We start from the raw sequence: 13018 nt of genomic DNA, 5'->3' as shown, positions 1-13018 counted from the left end.
CTCAAGAGGCAGGTCAGGTGGTCTGGTATTCCCATCTCTTTCAGAATTGTCCACAGTTTATTGTGATCCACACAGTCAAAGGCTTTGGCATAGTCAATAAAGCAGAAATAGATGTTTTTCTGGAACTCTCTTGCTTTTTTTTTTTTGAAAGAGTTAGTTTTATTTAAATGATCATAGTTCAAGTTTGAACTAAGTACCAAATTAATTTCCAAAAATTTCTACTTGACCTATATATCAATTCAATAGCTTTTCTTTGCCATAAAGAATGGATGAATCCATATGTATCTACATATGAAGAATTTTAGGAATTTTTATTAACATCTGTATCATTCATGTTTAGTGAAAGTTTAACCTAAAATATTGGTTAACCAGGACTTTTGATTTCTGTTTTTAATCTCAATAATACATATCAACATGATGAAAATTAGGTCACTTAGTAGCACCTGTAAAGCTACTTAAGGTATAAAATTTTAAAGCTTTTCTGCAAGCAAAAGACAGTATATGATGATATACTTTCTTTTAAAAGATATCATTTTTATTGTAAAAAATACAGATAAGCTAAAATAAGAAAGCAGAAATCACCCATACTTTTGCCACTCCAAGTTAACCATCATTACCAACTTGGTATTTACATTGCAAGGGTTGGAAGTTAATGGTGTCTGTATTAACAAACACAAATTAAAAATTTTTTAATTTTACATGAAATTCTTAAGTGCTCTTTGATTATGATGTGATTTTTAATACAGGAGGTATATGAAATTATTTTTTTTTACAGACACTGATTGAGATTTTTCAGAATATTAGTAACACTAATCTTGCTGATTTCATTGCTGGATTACTCACCATTATCATCTGTATGGCAGTTAAGGAATTAAATGATCGATTTAAACACAAAATCCCAGTCCCTATTCCTATAGAGGTGATTGTGGTAAGTAGAATGTATAATTAGAAAATTCAGCATTAATTAGCTTTGTAAGAAAGGAACTGTTCAAACAAATGAACTTTTTTAAAACCTTTTTTGTTTTATTTCAGACAATAGCAGCTACTGCCATTTCGTATGGAGTTGACCTGGAAAAAAAGTATAATGCTGGCATTGTTAAATCCATCCCAAGTGGGTGAGTATGGAGTTCCTCTTAGGCATTAATAATACATTGTCAGTACCTCCTATTTAAATGAAACAAGCTTCATTTCACTGGTGATCCTTCAATAGTCTCATGTGTATGATCTTAAAGAAATATCCCATTTGTGCAAATTATCAGGTAAAGATCAAGTCATTTGTTTAAAAGCAGCACTATATGCGCTCTCTTTTTCTTTACATTCTTAAAACATGGCAGGACATGCACAGTTAACTCCAGACTCCTGATTTAAACTCACATATACAATTACAGTATAAGCAGAATCATGGTGTGTAACGCTTATTGTACTGAGAACAATCTGCTTAAAGAAAAAGGGAGATCTGGCCTAAATTCTTTTCCATATAATCAGCTTAGGATAATAATTATATCATTTGTTCCTATAAATAAAGTGCATGATCTTTTGGTTTGATATTTTGATAGTCTGGTGAATTAAAAGAGTAAGGAACTAAGAGTCTTTGTCCTCTGTCATCATCTATTTCTGTGGCCCTGGGGCAGAGGGGGGTTCTCCTATAGTGTAAGTGTTAGCTGTTCAGTTGTGTCTGACTCTTTGTGACCCCGTGATTGTAGTCCACCAGGCTCCTCTGTCCATAGAGGTCTCCAAGCAAGAATACTGGAATGGGTTGCCATTCCCTTCTCCAGGAGATCTTCCTGATCTGGGGATCAAACCCAGGCCTCCTCCATTGCAGGCTGATTCTTTACCATCTGAGCCAGCAACACAAAGATAATAACAAACCACTGAAATCTCAGCTTCAGCTTCTTGTAAAACACCAGTGAGATCCTTCATAAAGTGCAGAGTGGACCAAGGGCCCTACATCATAATTTGATCATATGATAGTGAAAAAGAAACGCAAATGTTTATTAGATTTGTAACATTAACTTACAGCATTCATGACTAGACTTGCTATTAGATGACAAGTAAGTACCGGTTTCCCTTCCATTGAATAGTAGCTGAGGGACCTATAACACTCTGTGTTTTTCATGCTCTTAATTGAAATTCCTCAGCCCAGCCCAGCCCCGGGGCTTATTCCACGGGGAACTGCTGCCATGACATTAGATTAATTTTATGATTTCTTCTAATCTATTTAAAAAAAAGAAAGAAAAGTTACAACTGGCTACATGGGGCTTAATTTATGTATCATCCATTCCAGTGTTTCACAAACTCACTTTTTTCTATGAATCACAGGAGGTCTTGTTAACACAAATTCCTTCCTGGTTCTCATCCTGAACCTAATTAATATTTTTCAAAGGGGCTTCATATGATTCTAATGATTAGGTAAGTTTGGGAAACTTTACGTTAGAGGATCAACATTTTGATAGTGAATCCTAATGCAGGTATAAATTTAGTAATAAAAAGATGCAGTGTGGCTCCTTGAGTTCCAGTGTTTTCACCCTAACAACTAGATTATTTGAGTAGTTACAAGCAGCTACATTAAAAATATATTTTATAGATCCACGTTGTCAGGTTTCCTAAGGAAACTCTTAGAGGAGGTCCATGGCAAATGCCCTGTCCCCTAAGTCCAGGTTCTATTACTAGATTTTGGGCACTCCTTTTTGCTGCCACAAGTGATCCTTTCTGGTCCTATCAAGAGATTTCCTGGATACTCTCCTGCTGAAAATGGATCTCAAGCCTCTTACTGTTGGGTTAGTCAAGTTGAATGCTCTGACAGACCACCTGTTATGATTGGTCGGTCTGCCTCACCTGCCTGGCCCCCGGGATATATATATATATAAGCTCTTCCACAAGGGTAATGATCTCACTTGTCTTGTTCAGCTTTTTGATACCCCAGAAATAAGTATAACAACATTAACAAAAACTGAAAAAGAAAGCATGATGTGGAGAGATTGGAAAAGGGCAAGGAAAGGAGCGTGAGATGAGAAGGGTGAAATAAAGAGGAACAAAAGAGTGATTGTGGAACTTAACCTTCCAATGGTTAAGAACCCTCACTTTCAATGCAGGGGCGTGGGTGCTGTGCCTGGTCAGGAAACTAAGATGCCACATGCTGTGTGGCGCAACCAAAACAAAACAAAATATAGATTGTGTGTGCCCACCTCTTCATCTCCTCCCATGTCAATCCCCCAAGAAGGGAGTAAAAGCACAGCCATTACTGGCAGTTTTCTTTAATCCCATTGAGAGTCAATGCCATATGTCAATATTGCTCAGTGTCCAATGACACCGTCCCCCAAACCATAACCACTTGCCCTACTCCCCTACTGCCTTTCTTGGCCAAATATACAATTTCTCCAAGTGTGGTCAGCTTCTGAGCATCCCACTGGGATTCACCCAAACCAGGGCCCCCTATTCTCTCACTAACTCTTTTTCTTAACCAGCAGGCTCTAAGAGGGCAAATCAGATCTGGCTACTCAGGAAATCATCTAATATCTAACATTCACACCCGGACCTACTAAGTACTTCACTCTTCTGGGCCTCAGTTCCCTAATCAACAAAAAGAGAAAGGTAGATTCAACAATTTCTAGGATATTAGATTTAGGATAATACTTTGGATAATATTAAGATATTAGCAGGTTCTAGATTTCTATGGCTTTCTATAAGAACCTTATTTCTACATTACCACTTCCAACTATAGGGGAAAAAGTGTAGTTTCCTATGAAAGGAGCTTCAGGTGTTAGGTAGGTCAGGGAGATTATTATTATTATTTTTTTTTTCGGCCAGAGAACTGGCCATACAGATAATCATCAAGATGCGGCATAAGAAAGGAATCCTCTCTGATTTTCATACTTGGGGATGATTGCATACTTATAAACTTGTAAATTTATTTCTTTATATGGTTGGTGAGTAGCTTTGGTTTTGTCAAATAGTAACTGTTTGATCCCACAACTATAGTGACTATGGAGCATTCTGATAACCATATACATTTAATCTTTTGGGGGTACTCAAGAAGATTTTCAGTATCATGGCTCTTCAATAAGGATTTTCCACTTCTCTGTTTCAGCATCTTACATTCTTTGTCTCTGTAACAGACCTGACACACTTCTTATACAGGGTAAATCTCATTTAACGGCTAGGATATCATTTAAAGATATCCTAGATATCAAAGACCTTTGATATTAAAGACATCAAAGACCTCTAAGATGAAATTGTAAGGAGAAACACTAATGTGTGAGATGGTGCAGCATAGGATTATATGGTATTAAAAAATCAGTAATGACAGGTTTCTTCTTGTCAGAGTGTAGATAAGGCAGCACCTAGTCTCTCAAATAGGGAACAAAGGAATCAGCCAGTGAGATAGCACCTACTTCTGACTGAAAATTGTAAAAGCAGGTGCTACCACTTATCCATCTTATGTACCTCTTGTTCTCTTGGGTTAAATTCTTTCATGGCTGGGTTGATGTAGCATTTGGTGAGGTGGGGGAAGAGCATTGTAGTCAAATTGTCACAGCATTTTTCATTTAAAAACTAGGTTTTTGCCTCCGGCAATGCCATCTGTGAGTCTGTTTTCTGAGATGCTGACTGCATCATTTTCCATCTCTGTGGTCGCTTATGCCATTGCAGTGTCTGTAGGAAAAGTATACGCCATCAAGCATGATTACACCATCGATGGGAACCAGGTATGGTCACCCTTTTGCTGAACTGGTTTGTAGGACTGCAAATAAGAAGAAAATATGGGAAAGAATTTGTTGTCTGTTAAAGAAGGGATTGGTTTCTCCCAACCATCTTTACTGAGTTGGTTTCTCTCCTGCGTGTGCTAATTTGAAGTTATTTTGAAATATGCATGCTGTATCACTTCATTTTTAAAATATATTTTGTTGTTTATATATCCATATTTTGTTATATATCTGAAAGATAAGAATGTAAAAAAAAAACATAAGCATGATACACCATTATATTTTTAGAAATACTAGCTATAATTCCATAATATCATCTAATATCCAGTCAGTTTTTAGGTAGATAACCACAATATCATTATCACAACTAAAAAAATGAATAATAATTCTTTAATAACATCAACTATCTAGCCAGTTTTTAGGTTGTCTTGGACGGAGGAGCCTGGTGGGCCACAGTCCTTGGGGTCGCAAAGAGTCGGGCAGGACTAAGCAACTTCACTTTCACTTTTCACTTTCATGCATTGGAGAAGGAAATGGCAACCCACTCCAGAGTTCTTGCCTGGAGAATCCCAGGGAAGGCGGAGCCTCGTGGGCTGCCCTCTATGGGGTCGCACAGAGTCGGACACACTGAAGCGACTTAGCAGCAGCAGTAGCAGCAAGTTTTTTGAACAGTTGATTTGTTTGGCTAAGTATCCAAAAAAGCTCCATGTGTTATATTAGCTAGATACATCTCTTTTTTTATTTTACATTTTTTAAAGATTTATTTTTTTAATTGCGGTATAGTTGATGTCCTATATTATATAAGTTTCAGGTGTGCAACATAGCAATTCACAAGCTTTAAAGGTTATACTCCATTTATGGTTCTTAGAAAATAATTGGCTATATTCCCTGTGCATCACTTTACCTTTTAAGAAAAAAGTCAAAGTAATCCTAGTTTTTAAAAAGTTAATTCATAAAAGTTAATTTAAAAAGTTAGATCATAACATTTAAGCTTAACATATTAGGAGCAAGTTGGAATAAGAATTCTTCATGTAATCTAGTAATTAAAAAATTTTTTTTTCTTGGTAATTTTTTTAAAGGCAGCTATAATATGGCAAAAGATTGCCACAAACATCAATGATAATAGTTGTGACCACTTTAAACTGAGGTAGTTCATTGTGCAATTAATTACAGGTTTCCCCATATCCAAAAGTAGAGAGTTCCTAAGAAAATCTTCTTGAGCTGAAGTGAAGAAGCAGTTACCTTAAGACACATCTTGCAAACAGATGCACAAAATACACTGAGATGAACAGGTGCTCACACAGTTCAGAGCAATGGTGGCTCCGTGCTGAGATGCTGAGTGTAGCTTCCCGGGAAGGAGCTTGGTGCTGCCACTCTCTCTGCTTGGGGAGCATGCTGCCTTTATAAGGGGTTGCTGCAAAAACAAACATTTTTCGCCCTTTTTCATAATAGCAAAAATTCTCTTGAGATTTCTTTGAGTTAGCAAAAACAAGTAACTAACTTAAATAGATCTTTTATAAAAGCCAAGCGTAAAGCAAACTTTTGAAAAGCGGGGGATACCAGTAACAGATACAGATGGGTTTTGTATCTGATCCATTCCAGCGTGATCCATTACCACGCTGATTTTCCACTGCTTGCAAATCTGCAAGTCTTGTTTGTGTCCATAAACACAGCATAGCAATTACAGCAATTAAATGATTAGTCATCAGAATAATCATTCTCCAAGTCATAATATACTTCCTAGCAAACATCCAACCTCAGAAAAAATATTTTATGTGAGAGTTACAGATAGGCCACTCACCAGGAAGTAAGATAAAGCATTTCAGCAAAAGATAAGTCAATCTTCAGAACAGTTGAGAGCAGTGAAGCCTCTCTTAGGCTTTATGGAGCCCAGATTCCACATGTCTTTCAAGGTCTCCAAGCACCTTTAATGGTAAGAATTAAACTGGGACTCCCAGGCAGGCTGGGCTTGGGAGTTTGCTTTCTTAATGCTCTTTGCTTGACAAGAGTCTTCCAAAGATTTGATTTGTAGCATCACTACCATTCATTCTCTCTCTCTCTTAGGAATTCATCGCCTTTGGAATCAGCAACATCTTCTCTGGATTATTCTCTTGCTTTGTGGCTACCACTGCCCTGTCCCGCACCGCTGTCCAGGAGAGTACTGGGGGAAAGACACAGGTACGGGGTGGCGATGTGCTAATACCCATCTGCTGCTGCTGCTGCTAAGTCGCTTCAGTCATGCCCAACTCTGTGCGACCCCATAGACGGCAGCCCACCAGGCTCTTCTGTCCCTGGGATTCTCCAGGCAAGAACACTAGAGTGGGTTGCCATTGCCTTCTACAATGCATGAAAGTGAAAAGTGAAAGCTAGAATGATGTAAAGAATGAGTCAGGGGAATGGTGGCTCAGAAAGGCTTGCACAAGAACTCAGGACAATTAGCCTTTGAAAAAAGTAAAACTTGCACATCCCATTCTGATTCCACTTGGGACCTCTCCATCTCTGTGACGATGATCTACCCCCTCCCTGTAAACCTCTCTTTATAGTTTTATGATGCAGTAAGTCTCAAACCTTTTTGTGTCGTTGCCCAGCTGGCAGATAGATCCACTTACTTGCTTTTGCAGGGATGATAACAGTTGATAATGAAGGTGCACATTTTTTTCTATTTGTTATCTGGGAATAGAGAAGGCCTAGTAAGATCTCTTTGTGGCTTAATGAGTTATTCTGTCTTCAAGAAAATGAAAAGCTGTCTATTTACATTTCCTTTACCAAGGATCGGGGGCTTCCTCCAGAGGCCTTGCATCTGACAGAACCACAGTTTGCTAGCTAAGCATATGTCTGTTACACACTTTGTAATTTCTTCCTGAGAAAAACTTTTGTTCTTGAAGTTCTGAATGTGGGTTTGATCTTGCCTTTAACTGTGATTTTAAGTTGTGGCCTTCCCCCAAACCAGCATCCCAGTTAATCTCTGAAAAACTCCTCCTTCACTAGGCCAGATAGTTCAGGATCTGTACTCAGGCCATCCTTTTCAGCAGGACATGAGTCAGCTATGCCAAACCGAATGGATGGGGGTGAGGGGCAGGCTCAGGGATTGTGTTTCTGTTAGGCCTGGGGAGTCTTCTCCTCCCAACACAGAAAGAACTATTATTTAAGAGTAAATAGTACTTTGAGACTATAAGGAGCAACAATCCAAAGTAAATAGTTTAACACACACTATCTACACACAGTCTTCAAATAGGATTTTTTTTCCAGGTAGAGACACAAATAAATATAAAAAAGAGAGTAACTGAGAAAATGAATGACTCCAACAGTGAGTGGCTCAGGGAGAGTTTGATTTGTCCCTAAGGTGCCCAGGATGCTCCTTTCCCATTCATAACAGATCTTTGTGACAGAGTCAGAGGAATTGGCCTTCTCCAATTTCTTGGCTCCTGATGAACAAACATTTACTTTTAATTTTCAGAATTACCCTATTTAAAGTCGAGTTTTCTTCTCCATTTTTCTGAAAACATTTCTAGCTCTGAGAGAGCAAATAAAACAATACAGCCTCAAACAGGAAGCATAACCAGAGATCTGTGGTCAAGGGGAAAGTCAAGGGGAAGGTTGGAGGTGATTGCCAAAGTTGCTCCTGTGTTCAGGGGCAGCTGTTAGCAGTGAAGTTTTCTGTGGCTTCCACTGGACATGGAGACCTGACAAGCTCCCCAAGGCACATGGCTATAAGTGGGTGCAGGCAGATCCCCAAGAGCTGATGTTCACTGTCTGCTAACTCCAGGCTCAAATGGGGACAGCCCTCTCCCCCTTCCCTTCCCCCCACGAATGCCCATGCAAAGTGATCCCTTGGCAGAAGGTTTGGGGATAATAGCATTCTGGTAAGCTAATACCCCCTGCCACACACTGGCATGTATTATATTTAGGAATGAAGGATGCCAGGATTTCATACTGAAGAATGAAACAAGCACAGAAATCACTTGGTATTTAATTACTGAAATGTATACTAAATTCTGGGGTTAAAAGTCTAAGTGTCTGGACTAAAATCCAGGAACTAATGACCAACTAAACTGGCAAGTCTTCCCTTGTTCTTTGACTTTTCCTGCATGTTTCATGTTGGGGCCTCAGTTTCAGTATCTATGCAATGGGGAGTAATCATTGTATCCACCTCACAGGGACACTGTATAGATTAAATAAGCAACTGTTTATAAAATTCTGGCACATACATGTTGACTGTTGATTGTTCCAGTCATTAAGTTCTCAAGGTAAGAATAATGCCTTAGTACCTATGACACATACATTGTACCTGGCACATAAGAAACATATTTGCTGAATGAATGGATGGAATCATGAGTGTCAGTGGATATCAACTGATTTCAGCACGTCTATAGATGTTCAACATTGCAACCTGTGCTTTCTCTCATCCCCATCTGACTCATAACGATTCATGAAAAAATAATTCTGATGACAAACTATTCTCTAGCCCTGGTTATCTTCTCACTTAACAGAAAATTAATTGTCTAGCAACTGAATCTGCTCATAGATACAAAATATACAGCATTTCTTGTCAAATAAGTAATTTTCCCGTATAAATTAAGTACAGGTAGTGGGTCCCCTTGTAGATTTAAAAAATAGTAACCAAAATTAGTCTTGGTCCCCATCAGTTCAGTTCAGTCGCTCAGTTGTGTCTGACTCTTTGCGACCCCATGAATCGCAGCACACCAGGCCTCCCTGTCCATCATCAACTCCCGGAGTTCACTCAAACTCACGTCCATCGAGTCAGTGATGCCATCCAGCCATCTCATCCTCTGTCGTCCCCTTCTCCTCCTGCCCCCAATCCCTCCCAGCATCAGAGTCTTTTCCAATGAGTCAACTCTTCGCATGAGGTTGACAAAGTATTGGAGTTTCAGCTTTAGCATCAGTCCTTTCAATGAACACCCAGGACTGATCTCTTTTAGAATGGACTGGTTGGATCTCCTTGCAGTCCAAGGAACTCTCAAGAGTCTTTTCCAACACCACAGTTCAAAAGCATCAATTCTTCAGTGCTCAGCTTTCTTCACAGTCCAACTCTAACATGCATACATGACCACTGGAAAAACCAGAGCCTTGACTAGATGGACCTTTATGGGCAAAGTAAAGTCTCTGCTTTTTAATATGCTATCTAGGTTGGTCATAACTTTCCTTCCATGGAGTAAGCGTCTTAATTTCATGGCTGCAATCACCATCTGCAATGATTTTGGAGCCTAAAATGATAGTCTGACACTGTTTCCACTGCTTCCCCATCTACTTGCCATGAAGTGATGGGACCAGATGCCATGATCTTAGTTTTCTGAATGTTGAGCCTCAGCCAAGTTTTCACTCTCCTTTTTCACCTTCATCAAGAAGCTTTTTAGTTCTTCTTTGCTTTCTGCCATAAGGGTGGTGTCATCTGCATATCTGAAGTTATTGATATTTCTCCTGGCAGTCTTGATTCCAGCTTGTGCTTCTTCCAGCCCAGCGTTTCTCATGATGTACTCTGCATATAAGTTAAATAAGCAGGGTGACAATATACAGCCTTGACGTACTCCTTTTCCTATTTGGAACCAGTCTGTTGTTCCATGTCCAGTTCTAACTGTTGCTTCCTGGCCTGCATATAGGTTTCTCAATAGGCAGGTCAGGTGGTCTGGTATTCCCATCTCTTTCAGAATTATCCACAGTTTATTGTGATCCACACAGTCAAAGTCTTTGGCATAGTCAATAAAACAGAAATAGATGTTTTTCTGGAACTCTCTTGCTTTTTTGATGATCCAGCGGATGTTGGCAATTTGGTCTCTGGTTCCTCTGCCTTTTCTAAAACCAGCTTGAACATCTGGAAGCTCACGGTTCACGTATTGCTGAAGCCTGGCTTGGAAAATTTTGAGCATTACTTTACTAGCGTGTGAGATGAGTGCAATTGTGCGGTGGTTTGAGCATTCTCTGGCATTGTCTTTCTTTGGGATTGGAATGAAAACTGACCTTTTCCATTCCTATGGCCACTGCTGAGTTTTCCAAATTTGCTGGCACATTGAGTGCAGCACTTTCACAGCATCATCATTTAGGCTTTGAAATGGCTTAACTGGAATTCCATCACCTTCACTAGCTTTGTTCGTAGTGTTGCTTGCTAAGGCCCACTTGACTTCACATTCCAGGATGTCTGGCTCTAGGTGAGTGATCACACCATCGTGATTATCTGGGTCATGAAGATCTTTTTTGTACAGTTCTTCTGTGTATTCTTGCCACGTCTTCTTAATATCTTCTGCTTCTGTTAGGTCCATACCATTTCTGTCCTTTATCGAGCCCATGTTTGTATGAAATGTTCCCTTGGTATCTCTAATTTTCTTGAAGAGATCTCTAGTCTTTCCCATTCTGTTGTTTTCCTCTATTTCTTTGCATTGATCACTGAGGAAGGCTTTCTTATCTCCCCTTGCTATTCTTTGGAACTTTGCATTCAGATGCTTATATCTGTCCTTTTCTCCTTTGCTTTTCAGTTCTCTTTCTTTTCACAGCTATTTGTAAGGTCTCCTCAGACAGCCATTTGGCTTTTTTGCATTTCTTTTTCTTGGGGATGGTCTTGATCCCTGTCTTCTGTACAATGTCATGAACCTCCATCCATAGTTCATCAGGCACTCTGTCTATCAGATCTAGGCCCTTAAATCTATTTCTCACTTCCACTGTATAATCATAAGGGATTTAATGTAGGTCATACCTGAATACTTTCTTCAATTTAAGTCTGAATTTGGCAATAAGGAGTTCATGGTCTGAGCCACAGTCAGCTCCTGGTCTTGTTTTTGCTGACTGTATAGACCTTCTCCATCTTTGGCTGCAAAGAATATAATCAGTCTGATTTTGGTGTTGACCATCTGGTGATGTCCATGTATATAGAGTCTTCTCTTGTGTTGTTGGAAGAGGGTGTTTGTTATGACCAGTGTGTTCTCTTGGCAAAAATCTATTAGCCTTTGCCCTGCTTCATTCCGTACTCCAAGGCCAAATTTGCCTATTACTACAGGTGTTTCTTGACTTCCTACTTTTGCATTCCAGTCCCCTATAATGAAAACAACATCTTTTTTGGGTATTAGTTCTAAAAGGTCTTGTAGGTCTTCATAGAACCATTCAACTTCAGCTTCTTCAGCGTTACTGGTTGGGGCATAGGCTTGGATTACCATGATATTGAATGGTTTGCCTTGGAAACGAACAGAGATCATTCTGTCATTTTTGAGATTGCATCCAAGTACTGCATTTCAGACTCTTTTTTTTATTTTTATTTTTAAACTTTACATAATTGTATTAGTTTTGTCAAATATCAAAATGAATCCACCACAGGTATACATGTGTTCCCCATCCTGAACCCTCCTCCCTCCTCCCTCCCCATACCATCCCTCTGGGTCGTCCCAGTGCACTAGCCCCAAGCATCCAGTATCGTGCATCGAACCTGGACTGGCATCTCGTTTCATACATGATATTTTACATGTTTCAATGCCATTCTCCCAAATCTTCCCACCCTCTCCCTCTCCCACAGAGTCCATAAGACTGATCTATACATCAGTGTCTCTTTTGCTGTCTCACATACAGGGTTATTGTTACCATCTTTCTAAATTCCATATATATGCTTTAGTATACTGTATTGGTGTTTTTCTTTCTGGCTTACTTCACTCTGTATAATAGGTTCCAGTTTCATCCACCTCATTAGAACTGATTCAAATGTTTTCTTTTTAATGGCTGAGTAATACTCCATTGTGTATATGTACCACAGCTTTCTTATCCATTCATCTGCTGATGGACATCTAGGTTGCTTCCATGTCCTGGCTATTATAAACAGTGCTGCGATGAACATTGGGGTACACGTGTCTCTTTCCCTTCTGGTTTCCTCAGTGTGTGGGATTTCCCCAGCAGTGGGATTGCTGGATCATAAGGCAGTTCTATTTCCAGTTTTTTAAGGAATCTCCACACTGTTCTCCATAGTGGCTGTACTAGTTTGCATTCCCACCAACAGTGTAAGAGGGTTCCCTTTTCTCCACACCCTCTCCAGCATTTATTATTTGTAGACTTTTGGATCGCAGCCATTCTGACTGGTGTGAAATGGTACCTCATAGTGGTTTTGATTTGCATTTCTCTGATAACGAGTAATGTTGAGCATCTTTTCATGTGCTTGTTAGCCATCTGTATGTCTTCTTTGGAGAAATGTCTATTTAGTTCTTTGGCCCATTTTTTGATTGGGTCATTTATTTTTCTGGAGTTGAGCTGTAGGAGTTGCTTGTATATTTTTGAGATTAGTTGTTTGTCAGTTGCTTCATTTGCTATTATTTTCTCCCATTCTGAAG

The 13018-nt window shown here is 39.3% G+C and overlaps 1 protein-coding gene across 1 annotated transcript in view; it reads left to right on the top strand.

Moving 5' to 3' along the window:
- The window catches only part of SLC26A4 (solute carrier family 26 member 4), a 62006-nt gene that overhangs the window by 18731 nt on the left and 30257 nt on the right, over positions 1 to 13018 (top strand). The window contains exons 6-9 of the mRNA XM_070368805.1: positions 776 to 928; positions 1033 to 1115; positions 4556 to 4703; positions 6765 to 6878. Coding sequence (XP_070224906.1) covers positions 776 to 928; positions 1033 to 1115; positions 4556 to 4703; positions 6765 to 6878 — 498 coding nt within the window. The remainder of the gene's footprint in view (positions 1 to 775; positions 929 to 1032; positions 1116 to 4555; positions 4704 to 6764; positions 6879 to 13018) is intronic.

Source organism: Bos mutus, chromosome 4, assembly GCF_027580195.1.
Source record: "Bos mutus isolate GX-2022 chromosome 4, NWIPB_WYAK_1.1, whole genome shotgun sequence".
Lineage (NCBI taxonomy): Eukaryota > Metazoa > Chordata > Mammalia > Artiodactyla > Bovidae > Bos > Bos mutus.
The sequence above is the reverse complement of the archived record's forward strand: the minus strand, read 5'-3'. Positions and strand labels throughout refer to the sequence as shown.